The sequence below is a fragment of the Emys orbicularis genome, chromosome 5, assembly GCF_028017835.1.
Source record: "Emys orbicularis isolate rEmyOrb1 chromosome 5, rEmyOrb1.hap1, whole genome shotgun sequence".
Lineage (NCBI taxonomy): Eukaryota > Metazoa > Chordata > Testudines > Emydidae > Emys > Emys orbicularis.
Genome location: NC_088687.1, coordinates 10,499,494 through 10,519,115, shown reverse-complemented (window position 1 = coordinate 10,519,115; position 19,622 = coordinate 10,499,494). Strand labels below are relative to the sequence as shown.

Sequence of the window (19,622 nt, the reverse complement as noted above, 5' to 3'; positions counted from 1 at the left end):
TTCTGGAGGGGGCTGCAGCGTGGGGCAGGGCGAGCGTGAGTGTGGAGGAGAGAGCCCTTAAAGCGTTCAAAGATCTCTGGAGAAAGAGGTTCTCGCTTGTGCCCACTGACCTTGTTAACGTGTTCCCCTGTCTTCCCCACATCGCTCCCCGCTTCTGTCTGGCTCCAGCCTTGTCTGCCTGGGGATCACCCTGGGCTGCTCAGGCCTGGTGAGAACTGGGGCAGAAGGACTAGCTGTGCTGCTGGTGCCCATCTAGCTGAAAAAAGTTGTTGTAACTTGAGAGATTTTGTGGGCAGAGTGGGCTCCCAAAACCCCCATCTCACCCCATTCTGCATTAGGCAAATTGGAGTGTGCCAGTCAATTCCCAAAGGAGTTTCTCTGTGGAGGGGGAGGGGGAGGGAGCTGTAGATTCATTGGGTCATTGCTCTCTCACCAGGTAATGGCATGTTTGCCTAGCGCAAAGTAAGCCACGCCTCTGATTTTTGTGATACAGGGAACTCTCTTCCACACAGTATCAGTGAAATTTACTGGGGCAGTAAAAGAATTTTCTCACTATAAATCTTGGCAATTCATCCCTGGATGATCAAGGACACGGCTTTTCTTCAAGCTCTGCCGGCAAGTTCAGATCTCCTGTGATTTCCGTGAATCATAATCAGAGGTTCCAAGCTGCTTATTTACTTTTTTCAGTCTGTGCAGGAAGTCTGAGCTAAAATAGGTGGAGAGATGGGATTATAATTGCCATGGTGAGTCTGAGTTCCTGCTGCCTGCTTTGGGTGTGGAGAGATTTTGTTGGTGTTGGTGCGGCTGTACCTGGCCTGGGAAGGAGAATCCTGTCTTCGAAGCGTGTTGCCAGGAGTGCTGATGTGCCAGAGTCGCGGCCATGCTGCAGCAGATCCTGGCAGACATGTACATCGATCCTGAGCTGCTGGCAGAGCTCAGCGAGGAGCAGAAACAGATCCTCTTCCTCAAGATGAGGCAGGAGCAGGTCAGACGGTGGAAGGAGAAAGAAGCTGCCACAGACAAGAACTCAGCGAAGAAAGTGACCCAGCGGAAAGGTAACTGGCTCCCCAGCGCTGGTCTTGCTGCCTGGTAAATACAGCTGTGCCGGGTTACAAGCAACCTGCTGTTGGGTAAAAAGTGGTTACAGCTCAAGTTACAGCTCCGGGGGGGGTGCCAGGGTTACTGCAGGAAAAAATCTTTCTACGAGGAGGTGGCAAATGAACACAGCCAAGGCTAGGGGTTCAAGCGCTGCCCTGTGACCCCTAACAGCCGGGCCCAGGTCCTAGCCTTCGCTCAGTAACCTTGGGCAAATCCCTTAATGTCTCTGCCTGTAACACGGGGCCCACAATGCTTCCCTTGTCTGCTTAGACGGAGCGCTTTGGAGCAGGGGCCCCGCACAACAGAGCCTCTTGTGCTACCCTAAGATAAATAATTAACTAGGTGCCGTGCTCTGTAGGCACCACGCTCTGGGCTGAAGCAGTAGCGGGCTTCGGGCCGCGGGTAGCCTAATGGGCTGTGTTACTTTTGACCTTCTTCTTCAGGAAGCCAGATGGCTGAAGGATTTTTTAAGCAGGCCAGCATGGGCTGGGTGCTGGCTGCACTATCTAGCTCAGTAAGGGGGCTGTCACAGGAGAGGAGGACACCCAGGGTTCAAGAGGCTCCATAGCCCAGGTTGCCTTGAGATTTGCATTTGCAGCAGCCCTCCTTTAGAAATACCTCTCCCTGCCACTGCCTTCCCGCTCCCCAGAGGCCTCGGGGTCACGGGGGCAGGGAGCAGCTGAGACTGGTCTTAGCGGCTGAGAGAGCAGCTCTGTTTCCCCAGGCCGGACTCCCCAGTCAGGTGCTCTCCTGGAACTAGCAAGTAGGAGAAATGGGCTTTGAGGAGCCACAGGGAGCTCCTCAGAGTGGGCAGGCTGCTAGGCAGGGGGACATGTCACAGATGGGGAAACTGAGGCACTGGCGATGAAGTGACTCACCCAAGGTCATCCAGCAGACCAGTGGCAAAGCTGGAAATACAGTCCAGGTCTCCTGAGTTCCAGTCCAGTGCTCTATCCACTAGGCCACACTGTCTCCTCTGTGGTCTGCTCCTGCGCCCTGCATCTGAGATCATGCCCTACTCCACAAATAGCCCCATTGACTACAGTCTAGCTGCTTGTGGTGTAAGGCCCTACTCGTGGGGGAGGGGCTCCGAATCTGACCCGGGCTGCTGCTGCTCAAACTGAGAGTGGCGTTTTGAATATAGCCTGGCAAATCATGTCAAATTGCTAGCAACTTCCTCCCCTGAACAACCGCCCTGCCCCCCTGCCAAGCAGTTAGCCCTCAGGTAACCAAGGGTTGGGGGTATCGCGTTCTGGGGTGCAATCCAGACTAGTGAGGAGTTGTCACCCCCTGCCCTGCAACCTTGGGTGCCGCAAATGCTTTGTTGCCATTGCTCCCAACCTGGGCCCCACACACCCAGCCTGCCAGCATGCAGGTCACACCCTGAGTGTCTGCGTATAGCCACAACCTGCCAGCCACACAACAGCCACAGTCCAGCTTCCAGCAGCCTTGCTTACCACCTGCAGGGTGACCCCAACACATTCCCAGTCCCCAATTTCCCCCAAAATGTGCATTGTCCTCTGTCCAGCCCTCTCCTGGGCAGTCCGTTGCCCCTGTAAGGGATCAATGTACAACAGTTTGGTACTTTAACTGGAGTCACCCAAACAGCTCAGTTTACACACAACACTGGATTCGTTTTGCTTAACGAATAAAACAAGTTGATTTAATTACAAGGCGATAGATTTGAAGTGAGTATAAGGCATTACAGTCATAAATGGTTCCTAGAGGAAATAAAGATCAAACACTTTCTAGTAACTAAACCAGCTAGACTTGGTTCAAGGTTTCAGAAACCCTTCTCACATTTCCCAGCAACAGGGCTGACTAAATTCCCAGGTACCTTTTGTCTTCTTAGGTGAAAGAGGGAGAGAGAGAGGGAGAGAAAGAGAGAATACCCCCGGGGGGGGGGGGTGTTTTGGCCCTCTCTTTTATAGTCCAGTCATGAGGGTCACCTCTAGATAAAATTCCTTCTCCCTGTGAGGGTGAAGATATGGGTCTTGTGGTGAAGGCGGTTCCGTGTTGTTTGTTCAAATGCAAATCGATCTGTTCCTGCCCCCCCTTCGCTGCCACTTGACAGGTGATTGCCAGTTAACGTTGATGACACCCGGCTAGAGGCGCCAGCTTGTCCTTTGTCTTTGAGAAACTAGTTTACCCCCTCCCCAGACTGGTCTGGTAAACAGACATCAGTCCCGATTTCAGCGTCTGTTCCTAACTCTCCATGAAATGTTGCTACACACATTTCACCCCGTTGTTGATCAGGGAGCTATTTGTACAAAATACCCCTGGAGAGGTGTCGTTTGAAAACTAAGATTATGACCGGGGTGTGAATACAGGGGTGTGTTCGGTCACAGGGTCATGAGCGCCACCGGCGCTTTAGTGGCCAGTGCCCTGAGTGTTTGTCTTGCAGCGCTCGGGAAGTCGGTGAAGTGGAAGCTCGGCACGGACAGCGAAGTCTGGGTCTGGGTCATGGGCGAGCACGCGTCGGATAAGCCTTATGATGTGATCTGCGAGGAAATCCAGGCACGGAGGGCTCAGCAGGAAGTGGGGGAAGCCAGGTAAGGCAGCACTCGGCCCTGGCCCCAGGAGCCGGTTGGACAGGTTTGCAGTTACTCAGGCGGTGGCTCCTCCGGTGGCTAAGGCGGAAGGTGCTTTTTAATAGATGATAATCAGTGCAAGATAAAAGGGAGAGCTGGGATGGAGCAAAGTTCTGTGTTTCTCCCCTGCAGTCTGTGGGGATTTCTACAGTCTCCTTCCACCCACACTACATCCAGAGAGAGGCACTAGGTCTTAGGGGCCTGTGTCTTTTAGGCACTTGGGCCTAGATCCTCACAGGTAATTAGGCCCTAATTCCCACTGATTTATACCTAGGAATATCTATACCAATATATCTAGGAAGATCTGGGCTTGGGCCCTAAAACTGGGCACTGGAGTCGCAGGGCATGTGCCTGGGAGCGAGCACATGGCCTACAGGGAGGCAGATGTATGGCTTCTTGCCTCGGGGACAGGGAGTGCTGTGTGGGCGAAGCACTGTTTGGGAAGGGTGTGTCCCTCCCATCCATGCTGGTGAAAGCTGGGAAAGCCCTAGGTGGGTGGCACAGTGGTCTGGGTGCATTTGCTCTTGTTTGAAAATAAAGCCAACCCTGGGGAACACGCCTTGGACTGAGGTGTCCCGGGGAGCTTCATTCGGCCTTCCTGGCTGGTGAGTTTGCTGGCTGGCTCACGGGCCCCAACGAGCTGCTTCTTGAGAATCCCTTTGACAGGCTGCTGCCTCCTCTACCAGCTGCCCGTGGCTGTACCTTCCTCCACGCGGCTGGGCTGCCTCCTGGACAAGCCCTTTGAAGGTGCCAGCCTTGGCCCTCAGCTCCCAGGCAGGGCAGCAGGGTGTCTCCCTGAGGAGATGAGGCCTGAGTCATCTGGGAAGGGCTCTGAGGCTGCCAGGTGAGCTTCGCTGGGGTCTGGCCCTTTGGTGGGGAGATGGGGAAGCTTGGTTGCTAACATTGTATGCAAATCATGAGAGTGGATTTGCCTACTAACAAATGATTTGCAGATGACTCTGACCATCAGTTTAGATAAAGGGGGGATTGAGCGCTGGGGAGAGGAGTTGGTTGGTTTGTTTTATCTGCTCGGCAGTTGGGGGAGGGGGTTCCATGGGCACCTGGATTGTCCTAGGCCATTTGCAGATGGCGGAGGATGCAGACTAGGGATAACATGGGGTCTCCAGACGCCCCCTGCTTCCAGCATGCAGGAGCCCCTCTTACCTGCTGCCACATGCACATTGACCCGGGACTCTAACCCAGGGGCGGGCAAACTTTTTGGCCTGAGGGCCGCATCGGGTTTCGTAAATTGTATGGAGGGCCGGTTAGGGGAGGGGGTTGTGGCCCAGCCCCCACCTCCTATCTGCCCACCCGGGACTCCTGCCCCATCCAACCCCCCCTGTTCCCTGACAGCCCCTCTGGGACCCCTGCCCCATCCACACACCCCCGCTCCCGGACCCCCGCCGCCCCATCCAACCCCTCTTCTCATTCCTGACGCGCCCCCCCCCCCCAGGACCCCTGCCCCATCCAACCACCCCTTCTCCCTGTCCCTTGACTGCCCCCAGAACCCCTGCCCCTGACTGCCCTCTGCTGCCCCATCCAAACCCCCTCCTTCCAATCCTCCCTCCTTCCCCCCCGGGACCCTGCCACCATTCAACCCCATTTCCCCTCCTGACCACCATCCACACCCCCACCCCCTGACCACCCCCAGAACTCCCCTGCCCTCTATCCACCCCCTCGCTCCCTGCCCCCTTACCGCGCTGCCTGGAGCCGGGCCACGCTGCCGCCACCACACAGCACAAAGCACTGGGTCAGGCCGGGCTCTGCAGCTGCGCTGCCCCAGGAGCTCACAGCCCCACCGCCCAGAGCACTGCGCCAGCGGTGGGGCGAGTGAGGTGAGGCTGCGGGGGAGGGGCCGGGGGCGAGCCTCCTGGGCCAGGAGCTCAGGGGCCGGGCAGGACAGTCCCACGGGCCGTAGTTTGCCCACCTCTGCTCTAATCCCAGCCCTGTGCTGGTGCTCCTGAAAATACGGCCTTTGAACAGTATCTACTTACAGTGAGAGCTCGGGTGGGCAGCATCCCGCTCATCACCACAGCTGCTATTCGGGAGTGATTTCTATGCCAGTAGGTATCTGCCTGCATGTGGATGCACAATTAACTGCAGTGAGTGATTACTTTCATTGTCTCCGCACCAGGAGCATGGACGTAGTGCTCATCTCTGTGAGCTGCTGCTGGGCCGCGGAATTGCTTCATTGCCATGGCATGTCCTTTCAGTAGTTTGGAAGGCGGAAGGCTGAAGGCTATTGATTCTATTCCAAAATTCCTGCTTGGTGTCTTCACAGAGGAAGTCAAACATTCCTAGAACCGGCTGTACCATGGTCCCTGCATTCTCAGCCAGGAGCCCTGGGTGGGGCAGATGCCAAAAGGAAGGAGGAAAAAACCGGAGAGAGGGAGAAGGAAGATGTGATAACAGCTGATAAAGAGGAGAGAAGCTGGGATCATGCTCAGGTACTTGTTTTCTGTTCTAACACTGCTCAGAAGTGCATAACTTCACGAGGTGGGGGTTGCAAAGACTCTATGCTGAATGGGGCCAGTGTCTGATAAATTGAAACATGAATTGGAAAAAGCCATTTGATTTTTAAAGGCTGCTTTTGTCTATGTTTTGGAAAAGCCATGCAACTCAGGAGAGCAATCTTCTTGAGAGGAAGGATAGTCTTGTGGCTGAAGTACTAGCATGGGACTTGGGGCATCTGGGCTCTGTTCCGAGCCGTACCAGCCTCTCTCTCTGTTGTAATGAGCAAGTCACTTTGTTTTTCTGTGCCTCAGTCTCCCATCTGTAAAATGGGGAGTATAATACTTCCTTTCTTATCCTTTGTCTGTCTGTCTAGACTGCGAGCTCTTTGGGGCAGGACTGTCTCTCACAGTTCATGTCTGCACGTGTGCACTGCCTGGCACAATGGAGCACTGTCTCTCAGTCTGGGACTTCTGGCGCTACTGTAATACAAACAATAAATAAACCTAAAGAGGCAATCCTCTGCTGAGATCAAAATGAGCCCTGATATTGCATTGTTTCCGAGCTATCAGGAGTCATCTTTATGGCATCTGAAATGTTGCTTTGAAGGATGAGGCGCTATCCACAATGAAAGCAACATTTCAGGTGCCATAACAATTTCAGTGGTTTCTATGTCTGGCATTATAGTCCTGGACTCCTGCCACTAAACTAGAACAGACAAAACTAAAAACTCTGGGCCAAATTCTGATGACTCCATTGGAGTTTTTCTAGATTTCCACTGGTGGAACTAACAGTTGAATTTGGGCCACTGATTTTATTCTGATCAATAAATAAACCTAACGAGGCAGGTTTCTGTTAAGAGCAAAATGAACCCTGATGCTTCATAGTTTCTGGCAGATGTTTTATGGCAAAACTAACAATAGATGGAAATGAATGTATTCAGAGTCGGATTTTTTCTCCTCCGCGCTCAAGTGCTACAGCGAGCGCGTGAGGTCAATGTCTGCTATTGGCATTTTTAAAGTTCCTGCTTGTATTTCTTTTTATAAAGTTAAAACTATTTTATGACTTCAAAAGTTGGATGTTACACTGCTTGGGTCGAACTTTTTGTTGAGAATGTTTCCTCTCTGGCAATATTTTCACCGTGGGATTACAAATAAATTATTTTAAAGTGGTTGGAAAGAAATCAATTAGAGATGCATTCCAGCATTAACCACTTATTATTATTCATGGAGGAAATAGATATTTAGCTCAGCAGCCTGTTCTATTAACCACACATATCACTGGCATGCTTAAAGCCTGAGCCAAAAGCCATTCAAGTTAGTGGAAAGACTTCCATTGAGTGCAGTGGAGTTTGGGTTAGGTCCTTAGTTGTTACTTTTGTGTAGAATTGCAAGTGTGTGTCTAAAACCACATGTGGCTCTGTCATCAATGTAGAAAAGCAAGGTAACTCGAGGCTTGGTTTTGGCCACATCGAGCCTGAGTTGACAGCAAGGCATCCATGAGGTGACCTCAGTGTTGCCAGCTCTCCTGGGTTTTATTGCAAGTCTTCCAACGTGTGGTGTTTTTCTTAAAGTCTCAACTCCTGGAGTCATGGGATTAGGTGAGAATCTCAGCTTTATTTTCTCACTGAAGGAGATTTCTATTTCTCATGGTTGCAGAGAGGAGCTTAAAACATGATCACTAAAAGCTCAAAAACCAGAAGGGAAAGAATCCTCCCCCCCCCCCAATTTTTTAAAATCTTGTGATTTTTAAGACATTCTCATGATTTGTCAAACCCTTCAGTGTTTTCTGAATGCCCGAGACTGGCAATCCTGAGATGAGACATAGGCCAAGATGTGGGATGGGCATCGTGCTTTCTAAGGCTTGTCCTTTTTTTACATCTCCATTGTTCTAATAACTGACGTGAGAATGATTTACATCCGTAACTGCATCTGAGCATTTTGTTGTTTTTTCACCTGGGAAAGGTGAATGACTTCCAGTTCCATGTCTCTGTCTGAGCAGAGCAGGGAGAGATGCCTGGGTTCATATTTAAGGGGGAATAATGGTTCTGAGGAAGGGGACGCCAATAAAGTCCCACAGTGGAGTTCCGGAAGAGCATTATCGCCGACGGAGGTGGCTTTGACCTCCACATTCAGTTCTGTGTGGGAGGGTTCAGAGATAAGCCCGGCTGTGTTTGTCTCAAAGTACAAGAAACCCACGATAACCCAGCTCGATAACCGGGATTCTGGCCGCTGGCAAACTCTCTCAGCAGGCATCGATCTATAGTATTGACATGGTCCCTGTCACCACAGGATCCAAGCACCTCACACTCTTCAACACACTAATCCTCCTAGTAGCTTGTGAGGTAGGGCACTGCTGTTATCCCCATTGCATGGCTGGGGGGCTGAGGCACAGAGAGGCTAAGTGAATTGCCCAAGCTCACACAGGGAGTCTGTGGCAGAGCAGACACTTGAATCTGGATCTCCCAAGTCCTAACCCCGAGGCCTTCCTTCCTCTCCATTCAGCCACTGCCTTTAGGAGGGCCAGGCCTTGACATGGGCAGGCCTTGGTTAGAGAGACTATTGCAGGAGAGTTGTATTCAGAGGGGAGGGCTCTAGAATGCAGAAAGGGGTTCATTCACATACTTGCAGCACTCTTTCAGGCTACAGGGGTCCCTTCTTCCTTATCTCTCTAAGTCAGAGGTCGGGGGTGTCCAAGGCTCTAGTTGTGAGGTCCTCAACCCCCCATGGTGTAGGGACTAAGGGTCACCCCAGTCTCAGTGAGATGCAGTAGAAAGGAAGGCTGGGCTTGGGGCTCAGGCACTGGAATGGGGCTCATGAGAGCTGTGGCCTGGTCCCATCTTTGCCACACACTCCGTGTGTGTCCTAGGGCAAGTCACCTAATCTGCATGTCTCAATTCCTCATCTCTGAGATGGGGATGCTGGTTCTGTCTTTCAGCCACCCTTTGCCTCTCTTGTCTCTTTACGCTGTAAACTCACCAGGGCAGGGACCGTCTCTCACTTCGTACAGCACCAAGCACAATCAGACCTCGATCTTGATTGGGGAACAATCCCATCTGATGATGAACTGCAGGGTCTGGAATAAATGACGTGTGTGAGATTCCCAAGGAGGGAGCAGTGCGTCCAGGGACCAGCCGTGAGATGGGCAGTAAAAGGGCCACCACATTCTTACTATCTGGAGATATTAAAAAGAGTGTGATTTTAAACGAAACCTCCAGCATGATGTTTCGACACAGGGGCCAGAGCTGGGCTGACGTGTATACGGACTGTGGAGGAATGGGAAGAGCTCCAATGCTAATGCTGGGTTTGTTTGCCATTGAACGTCTAGGCTGCTCCCAGTAAAGGCAGAGACGTGCACCAGATGTTGGCAGATTCCAAGGCTCAGACGAGGAAGTACGACGTTCAGCAGGTAAGCAGTGAGCCCGCGTGCTTTTAACACGCCCCGGCAGGGGGCTAGATTATGCTCTGCAGCCCCTCAAGCAGGCAGAGCTGGACAGGGACGTTCACCCAGCCTAGGTGGCTCCTCAGGACCCACAGCTGGTATAATAGCTCCCGGGGTGGTTACATCTCTTAAAAGCTAGGTAGCAAGAATCATTGTCCCACCCCAGACAGGCATAATGTCTCTGGCCCCCACCATGCAGGGTACCGCCTCCCAGCACTGACTAATGTGGTACCATAGTACCAAGAGTTCCCCACCATCATAGGCGCCGACTCCATGGGTGCTGTTCCCCGCCCCTGCTCATCAGCTGTTGGGTGACACCTCCCAACAGCCAATAGGGGGCGGCACCACTACCAAACAGCTGTCTGGCGGCTCAGGGAGGGTTTTGGGGGAGGTGGAGAGCGGTGGGTGGGCGGGGGCCTCGGGGAGGGGGCGGAGTGGGGGGTGGGAAGAGGCAGAGTGAAGATGGGGCCTTGGGGGAAGGGGCAGAGTGGGGGCTAGCAGCCCAGGTTTCGGGCTAGCAAAGGAGGGGCTGGCCCTTTTTCAGCACACCCGTCATCTCAGCAGAGTCCCCTCCAATTCTCCTCTCCAAGCTAAATAGCCCCACTTTGGGCAGTATTACAATTTTGCCAGACGGTCGCGCTATAAAGTAGCTCTTGCCCTTCTCTGGCCCTTTCCGATCTCTGCTCTCTCTCTCATGAGTTCAAGTAACCAAGACTGGGCCTGAGGACGGTAGCAGGGGACGCACCATTGTCCAGCAGGCCATTGCAGCATGTTCACGCTTCGTAGATTTCCTGTGTGCAGCTGTGCCCGGGGCAGAGACAGCCAAAGAGCTTTTCCAGGCTGACGCCAAACTCTCTCCTCCACAAGCAGCTCTGAACCTGGGGCAGGAGGATCTTAAAGCAAAGCTGGCAATGGAAAAGGGGCTTGAGGTGTCATGGGGTGTGAGTGAAACAAGAATCAATAGGATATTGTAAAGTCTCAGTGAGCCCCGGAATGGGGCCTTGCAGGTCTTGGGCAGCTGCTCTGGTCTGTGTGGAGGAGTGGGCTGGTCCCGAGCCAGCTGAGGATAAAACAGCCCCCTCCACTCCCTCCCGGAGCGCTCCTTGGCCACAGCTCAGGATCTGGCCTTTAGAGTCACTTAATGTCACTTCCTACCCCTCGAGCTCAACCTGCCCTGGCCTGATGATCTGCGTAGTCTGTGCCCACGAATGGACCCCAGAAGCCCTGGGCTCCCAGGTAGTGGGGAGGAGGGAGGGTCGGTGTCTTGGGGAACCCCACTTATTTCACAGGAGACCCTAAAGGAACGAATCCCTGGTGTCCAGAGACTGCTAAAGGCAGTCAGCAGAAAGCAAGCCGGGCACCAGGCATTACACATATTGTCTCCTAACAGGGGAAGGATCTAGCAAGGAGGAGGCCAGGAGGGATGAGAGCATCTGCAGAGAGGGAGCTGCGCACTAACAACGACCGGAAGGAGGCCCAGGAGTCAGGGCAGAAATCGGACAAGGACGATCCTGAGTGGCAGGAATCCTGTAAGAGACGCTGGTGTTGCCCTTTTTTCTATTCTCCCCTTCAACTGTTTGGATTCTTCTGCTGGTCACTTGGCTGATGGATGGGGCCTCTCTTGATTAATGCAACGTCACTAGATAGCTAAACTGGCCAAGAGACCCGGCTCTGTAGCATGAAGACTACAGGTGGTTAGGAAATGGGGTTTTCGTCCCATGGGAAATATGGATGTTTTGAAATTAGTTTCCATTCAGAATTGGAGCAGAACATCAAATTGTCAAAAAATTTCATGGAACAAAAAATTCTGAAAAGTTTTGGCTGGGAAGGTGCTTGGATACTTTCAGCCCTGCAGTGTGTCTGGGGAGCTGGCTCTGTAGGGCAGGGCAGAGCTGCCCCTGCCGGTTCCATAGTGATTCCAGAACTCTGCTAGTGCTCTGGGCCAGGCGTCTCCTGCTGTGCCCTGCGAGGGGGCTTTGCCCTACAGTCAGTGGTTGAGGGCCAGAAGCTGCCGTGTCCCTGGGTGTCCAGGAGATGGGGATGGTGTGTTACAAATATGTCTCACTTCAAGCTAGGGTTTTTAAAAACCAGGTCCCTAAAGTTAGGCCATACCAAGACAACTAAATAACTGGCCTGATTGTCAAAGTACTGAGCATCCAGCAGCTCCCAACTGGGCTTGTCATATTTGTGAAAATCAGGTGCTACTTAGGTGACTAAATACCCCAGGCGGTGCCTGCACTGACTCTCACCCATCCCCGGCAGCAAACCCATTGACATGTTACGCCAGCCTTATGCCACCGTACCCCGGCTTGGTGCTTTTCACCCTACGTTCCACCACCTCTGGAGTCCTCACTACGCAGCAGTGTACTGTTAACAAGGTCATCGTTGCCCTGGAAACTAGTCAGTTTCAAAAGTAGTTTGAGAGCCTACAACAGCCCCTAAATCCCCTGGTTGCACAAGCACCTTTTCCTGCCCTTTGATTACTGCACAGCCCAGGTGTCCTCAGGAGAGGACCTCGGGCAGAACTGGGGATGGGGGAGGAGCTGGGTCTAGAGGTGACCTCAAGGCACAATCTAGCCCATATGAAATAGGCAACTACTTAGCTTCAGCTAGCCTGGGTGTGTGTAAAGGGGCAGTGGGTTTCAAAGCCTCCCTTCTGTTCCAGTGAGGAAATCCAAAGCCGCTGATGAGAGGAGACGCTCCATTGCAAAGCAGGCCAGGGACGACTACAACAGGCTGTCGCTGCAAGGGATCCGCAAAGGGAAGGTAGCCGAAGTTTCCAAGAATTTTGGGAGCAAGGAGCGCAGCTTGCCCCCCCGTCCTTCCCTTCCACCCAAGCCTAAAACCCTAAACTCTGGGGTAGCCAATGGGAGGCCCAACAGGTAAGAACTGCCCCTGGTGATGAAAGTGTCTGGGATCTTTCTGTTGTGGGACGGGGATGGTAGGGGTGTTCCTAGGCCTTATAGATTAGTAACCTTCATACACTACCATGACACCTTTCATCAGACACGGTCTGTCTCCGCTGCATGCTCTTCCAAGGCAAGGTGCTATGGACACGACAGATCTATTCCTTATTAGCGAAGATGATGATTAACCAGGACTTCATCTCTTTGAAGTATTTAATTAAGGATACAAATCAGTGTCAGCTGGTGTAAACCCCATGGTTCCAGCAGCCCCTGTCTCAGTAAAGTGAATGCTTTGGGCTCCCCTAGCAATATTCCCCCTGAAGTGACTCCAGTGTATTCCCTCAGATTCCACAGGCAGCCCCAGATTTTGGGGTTGCACAACACGTTGGGCCAGATCCACAGCTTGTGTGTGGTGGCCAAGTTCTGTAAAAGGCAACCCAGTGAACTGAAAGGATCGTTGACGTCCATGGAGTTCGGCCGATGGGTGCATGGTACACTCTTGCTGACTTCACAGATTGGTACCAAAATGCCACAGGATTCTGGGACCCACAGCCACTGAGAACCATCTGTCTGGGTTCTTTTTTGTTCTGAGATCCCAGACACCCAGCCCTGCACTTCTTCTCACTTGAAATGGGCAGCCTCCCCCAGCATTGAGGGCTGCTCTGCTGGGACCTCGTCTGCTCCCTCCACGTTCCATTGGGTGGGAAATACTGCACCCGGACCCTCTCCCGCCCTGTAAGCTCGCCTCTGGGGAGAGCTGGGTTAGCAGCTGCCATCTCAAATAGGGATTTGTTTTAGGGCTGCACAGATGGGTGTGTGTTCCCCTGACAGGGTCAGGACTCCCAGCCATTTTTATTTACTGTCTCCCAGCTAATGTGCGACTGAAGTGTGCACTGCCCAGGGCCACCGCTGGAACCTACCTGGAAACTGCAGCTGGTGCAGAATTCGGCCGGTCGTTTGTTATGGGAGCATGTGACCCCAGGGGCTCCTGGATCTGCACTGGCAGAATTGGTTTTAACCTTTCAAGCCTTATACGGCCTTGGACCATCTCCTCTGAGAGATCCGCCTTGCAGCTGAGATCTGCTGGGGCCCCACCAGAGAGGGACAGCTGGCAGGGTGCCCTCCATGAGCCCCTGGGTTTGGGAAATAGTCCCAATCACTGACCTGCCAGCCATGCTGCAATGGACCCATGCTCTCCAGGCTGTGCGAGTGCACTGGCTCTGGGGGCAGATCTTATGTTTTGCTGCTGGCTGCTGTGGGCGTGTTGATTAACAATGGAGAGTGAGGGATATATAGAGCCAGCCAACAATTATCCATCGGCTTTTTTTCTCTGTGGAAAATGGCTTTGTGACGAAGTGGAAATCTTCACAATTTTTCTCTCCATTTTTGTCACTTTTTAGTTTGATAAAAAAAATGAAGTTCTTTGGGGTTTGGCAAAAAATCTGGGGAATTTCAAAGAGAGATTCTGGCAAACGTGTGTGTTCAGCAGAGTTTTCCCCAGGGGAGAGGGAATAAATCCTCTCTTAGCCAGCTCTAGCTGCAGGCCTGTGTTCCAGCTGTATATTTAAGAATTCTCAATGAGCTCCTAGAGCCAGGCAGAAGTGCCCCTTTCAATGGATGTGGGTACCTCCAATAATACAATGACCCCCGGCGTATTAGGCCAGCTTTAATCCATCTGACCAGAGAGCATCCATGCCCCAAGGTCTAAGCAGCTGCTCTTTGGCAAAGCTAACTTAGGTCCTCAGGCCTAGACTCTCAAAGGTATTTAGGTGCCTAACTGCAATTGGTTTTGATGGGAGTTAGTTGCCTACATACCTTTGGGCATCTGGGCCTCAGACACTGCCGTGATGAGCACAGTAGAAGAACCTGTCGAGAACAGAACTTGAATTCTGGGGTGTGACCTCACTGTACAAACCACGAGTCTCTTGGAACCGCAGGAATCCGGGCGTGCAGAGGACCCTCTCCACTTCCACCCAGGAGAGCATCATCAGGTGGTTTAAAGAAGAGCAGTTTCCTCTTCGGGCGGGTTATGAGAAATCCACGGACAGGATAGCACCCTGGTTCCATGGTGAGTGCTGCAGCTTCCCAGCCCCTCTCCTGCCCTTAGGAAAGTGGTCCGTGGAAAGCCATCCCAGGCCGGGTCCATTCCCGGTCTGAGAAACGTCTCCAGACAGCATGTGCCCCAAAAGCACAACAGTAACCCACGCTGAACACATACAAACTGCATCTCACACATTATATTGAGTGTCCCTTTGCCAAATCTTTGCTGCCAGACTCTACTGCTACATATCATGGATAGCACCTTTCCCTTCACCCGTGCCCATCATGACCAGCCTCCCACTAGTGGAAAATCTTCAGCTGGATCCTCAACTTCACTTGAAGTCTGTGGAGCAGCTACACGTTTAAAGCCATGTGCTAAGTGCCTGGCTGGATCAGGGCCTAAAAGATCATTTGTCATGTGGTGCGGACGCTTGGGCTGCAAGCTCTTTGGGGTACGGACTGCCTGCTAGTTCTGTGTTTGTGCAGCACCTAGCGCACTGGTGTGCTGGTCCATGACTGGAGCACTTAGGCCCTACCACAATACAAATAATAGACCCCACGGAAAGAGAGTGTCAAGGCACAAGAGGCATGCTGGGTAGAGCGATGACCCAGAGTGGGTAAGAACAAATTTGACCAACCTCTTCCACTCCATTAAAGAGAGTGACTGTAGAATGCTTTGCTAATAGTCCCTCTCAGCAAGGAGATCTAGCCGGGAAGGCAGCATGGTACAGTGCAGAGGGTGCAGGCCTGGCACTCGGGAGCCCTGCTGGGGGGAGCCTTGGCCAAGTCATTTCCCTGCTCTGCCCCTCTAATCAGGCAGACGGGGCTCATCAGCCGTGGCAGGCAAGCCACATGGGAGAAGGAAAATGATTTCAAACCAAAAAGGTCAGGCCTGACCAGCTGTTTTGTAAATGTTGTGCCAATCACACAGGCTCCGTGGGTCTGCAGTGCCGCGCCCACCCCCGCTAATGCGACAAAGTCAAGCAAGGAGACATAGCCTATCAGAAAAGAAAGGGCGTGTTTCCCACCCCACCCCACCAGGAGGGCATTCCCAGTTAGTCCATTCTTCTGGATGGAAACTTGTGCCCAAAAGGCAAATGTAATTCACAGCTTGATACTTCTGGCTGCTTATTGGACTGGCCTAAAAGACCTTCCACATTCTTTACACGAGGTGCTGCTTTCTAAGCTAAGCCTCAGCAGGGCGCTTGGCAGGTGGCAGTGCTATCAAGAGTAGGGAGCTAGGGTGGGACTCAGCAGACCTGGGTTCTGTTCCTCTGCCACTGACCTGGGGAAGTGACGTCTCCGCTCTTTGCCGCCGTCTCCCACCAGTAAAATGGGGTTAGAGATCCCAACCGTTCTCCGTCAACTGCTTTGAGATCTGCAGCTGAAAAGAGCCAAGGGTTGTATTTATTATACCACTAAGGGAACAAGTAAGGCCCTAGCACGTGTCCTGGCTTAAGGAGGTGGGTGGGGGTGGCCATGGAGAAGCTGATCCAACAATTCTAGACCAAGCAAAAGCAACAAACCGTAAAAATGTTAATATCATTGGGTCCCTTTAGTGAGCTCTTCAGTGAGGAGCGTTTGCTTGGTAGAGCACATCTGCAATCATGTAATATTAATGTACGTTGCACCTACGGATACGTTTGCACTGCAGTCAGGCAGGACTACCTGCACTAGCTATAATCTAGCTAGTGTGGCTAAAAATAGTAGTGAAGGGGGGAACCCTGGCTACCTACTCTTGGCCTGCACGGCTGTGACGTCACTGCTTTGAGTCATGCTAACTGGATTTAAACTAGCACCCTGCCCGAGCGGCAATCGCACCTCTCTCTGCAATACAGACATCTCCCGAGTCACTAGACCCCACACGTTGTGCACGTGGGCGCGAGCGGAGTTGTTCTCTGGGCTGATGTGACAGCCAGCGCTAACAGGACCAACTCACGTGCCACAGAAGACGCTGAAGGTGCAACAAGAATGTTATACAACTGAGCTCTGTACAAAACAGAATGGGCGCGAGCATCTCTCCTAGCAGTGTGCTTGGTCTCTTGACTTGGCTCGGCCTGTGAGAGCGTTTCCTGGAGAGGAGTAAGCAGTTAAAAGAAACTATAAACCATAGGTACGTTAGGGCTTCTGTAATTCCAATGTCCTTCAGGATGTGGAGACTTTAACAGCAGGCTAATCTAGCTAGCTAAGGTATTTATCTGCCTCCCTTCTTATCCCCCTTACCTGGCCATGCCAGATGGCTGCCGCGCAGCTCCTGCTAGCCCAGCTGTGTGAGCTGGGCCACGATCTGGCCTAGAGCAAAGTGGTTAGGCTGTGAAATGCTGCTGAGACGTACAGCCTGCTGTAAATGCTACGGATTAGTTTAGAGGGTTAAAACAGCATCCTTCTTAGCATTGCTACATTCAGCCCTCCACTCCCCCCAAACTGCTTCTCTCCTGTAAGCGCTTTGGTTTGCTTTTGGCAGGTATCGTAACCCTGAGGCAAGCAGAGGAGCTCCTGAGCAAATCGGTGCCCGGGAGCTTTCTGGTCCGGGTCAGTGAGAAGATCAAAGGCTACGCACTCTGCCATCTGTCCCCGGAGGGCTGTAAGCACTTTCTAATAGATGCCTCCAGCAACTCCTACAGCTTCCTGGGAGTGGACCAGCTGCAGCATTCGACACTGGCCGACCTTGTCAACTACCACAAGGTGAGCCCCTCTCAATGCTTGTAGTAACAATTCATCTTTGTAACTGGCCTAAAGCTCTTTGGGACGGAGGCTGTCTCTGTTTGTACAGCACCGAGCACAGGCTACCGTAATGCAAATGAAAGCCACCAGCAGGCAGAGGCAAGTTTATCAACAAACCAGCTTTTCTGGTAACCTCGGTACATGATTTGGGACTGTCCCTACATTTTTCCCTTCCATGAACCAACTGTGTGCTGGGAACTGTAGGGTTACAGGGCAATAGATCACCTTTCCGTTTGATAAAAGCAAGGCACCTCATGCAGCAAAGGTAGCGCAGAGCAGTGTGGAATGAAGCAGGCTGGGCCTCTCTTTGATATAGTTTCCCGTTGCTTCGGATTCAGGAATCAGCATTTCTCATGTGCCAAGCTCCAACCGAGGGGCTCAGTTAGTGGAGATAATGAAGGTCCTTTGTGGTCAGCAGAGGGCCAGTTGGAAGGAGTGTGTTTGGGGTGGGGGATGCCCAGGTGCAGCGCCCAGGTCATGCACCACAGCAGCCCTAGCGTGAAGGCATAGGTGGCACTTATTGGGCACCTGGTCTTGTGCTGCCCCTCTGCACAGGACTGAATGTCACCATCTGAGCGCTTCTAAAACATTCAGCTGCTCTGAGAAGGTGTTTCCTGGGGCACGACAGTCTGGGTTTTGGCCAGCTCATAAAGCCGTTCGTTCTCCTGGTGTTTAAAGCAAGAATGGAAGCAGAGCTTGTTTCCACGGGACTCCCACATTGCCGGTGTCACTTGGTGAGGGTACAGCTCCTACTGACAGGAAGCGCCAACTCACTGAATGTATTAAAACTTTTTTCAGTGAGAGATAATTTGTTGGCGTTCGGGGAAGCTCACCACTGGGCAGAGGGCTGGCACAAAACCAACGTGCTTGTTCCACCTCCATTCTCAGAACAGGGCACTTACATGCTGCTTAGGTCTCATCCGGTCCCTCTCCCCGGGGTGAATTTCACCCCACATTAAATGAGATATGCATGAAACTCCCTTAAATAACACCACCGGTCTCAAAAAGACCCTCCTACTAGCGAAGCCAGCACTGGTAGCAAAGAGAAACGTTGGTGTCTTTGGATTCTACCTCCCCCCATGCCCCGCCCCAGCACGGTGCTTTAACGGATGAGAATCCATTTGCTGCTACTAGCTCATGAGAGCAGAGCAAAACGGAGGAGCAGCAGCAGCAAGTGGGGAAGACGGAGCTGAAGAGGGAGGGTGGGGGGCAGTGTAATTGGGTTAATTGGCTCACTTTTGTATCCCCTCGGTAAGCTAGGGGAGGTAGATCATGGCTGGCTTGGTGCCTTGCAGTACCTGCGGCGCAGCGGAGGGAGAAGACAGTCCCTCCTCCAAAGTGGTGACTGGCTGGCGGGAGGCTGCTGCCCAGAAAGAGGCAGAGCGAAGTGTTAAAGCTCCTCTCAATCTGAGGGTGTTGGATTGTGTCATTTAAATTGGGATGTGAGGCCCGCTCAAGGCCATACAGGCCCAGATCCAACGCCCACAGAAATCGATGGGAGCCTTTCCCTTGACTCTGGCAGGCTTTGAACTGAGCCCGAACCATAAGTCACAATTGCGCTGGCTAAAAGCCCATGGAAAGCCGTCTCTTGCCCCCAACTGGCTGTCAATCAGCGCCTAAGTGCACCTGTGTTAATTTCAGACTGTGGAGTTTAACGAATGTCCTTTGGCCAACAGGAGGAGCCCATCACTTCTTTGGGGAAGGAGCTGCTGCTTTACCCATGTGGCCAACAGGGACCGGAACCTGACTACCTTGATCTCTTTGAGTGAAAGCCTCCGTTCCCACCTTGTGACACACACCCGTGCCTTCCCCTGAACGAACAGATGAACGGTTGGCCGAGAGACGGACCCCCTAACGCCCAGCCAGCACCGATCAAGTGAAATCCTCCGCACAAGTGTCCGGATTTGAAAATGTGTAGCAGCAAAGCAGTGAAAAGGCGATTACTCCTGGGCGCTGCTCTCTGTTAGCAGCAGCAGGCCGCAGCATTCAGCAGCCTAGCAAGCCATGAAGGAGCGCTAGTGGCTTCAACCTTACTGGAGTAGGGTTAGCTCAGGAAAGAACCTGTTGAAGGAAGATACTGCCATGGGTTAGAGCGATAGTTTGTGTAAATGACTCTGGGCTGGCTCTGTTTAAGCTGCATTTTGCCCTCAGCTATTGCAGCATAACTTGCCATTCAATGGGATGTTTGCCAGATGTGCGGTGAAATTGGTATTTTAAACTCAGAAAGGGGTCGTCTCTGTTCAAAGGGGGTGGAGCCACATCAAGGAGGGGACTTGGCCCCTAGTGGTAAGTTGCATAATTGCAGATCAGTCCTGCAAGAGGCCGAGTCCTCTGGAGTCAGTGGGAGTAGAGGTTGCTCAGTGTGCTGCAG

General features: G+C 52.5%; 1 protein-coding gene across 1 annotated transcript; it reads left to right on the top strand.

Moving 5' to 3' along the window:
* Positions 1 to 724: 724 nt before the first annotated feature.
* On the top strand, positions 725 to 19,020 carry SH2D4A (SH2 domain containing 4A). Its single transcript, XM_065405419.1, has 9 exons — positions 725 to 1,055; positions 3,503 to 3,650; positions 5,971 to 6,136; positions 9,468 to 9,548; positions 10,972 to 11,110; positions 12,247 to 12,463; positions 14,425 to 14,555; positions 16,992 to 17,212; positions 18,928 to 19,020. Exons 1-9 carry the CDS (start codon positions 881 to 883, stop codon positions 19,018 to 19,020), a joined length of 1,371 nt encoding a protein of 456 aa, XP_065261491.1. The 5' UTR covers positions 725 to 880.
* The last annotated feature ends 602 nt before the right edge of the window (positions 19,021 to 19,622 follow it).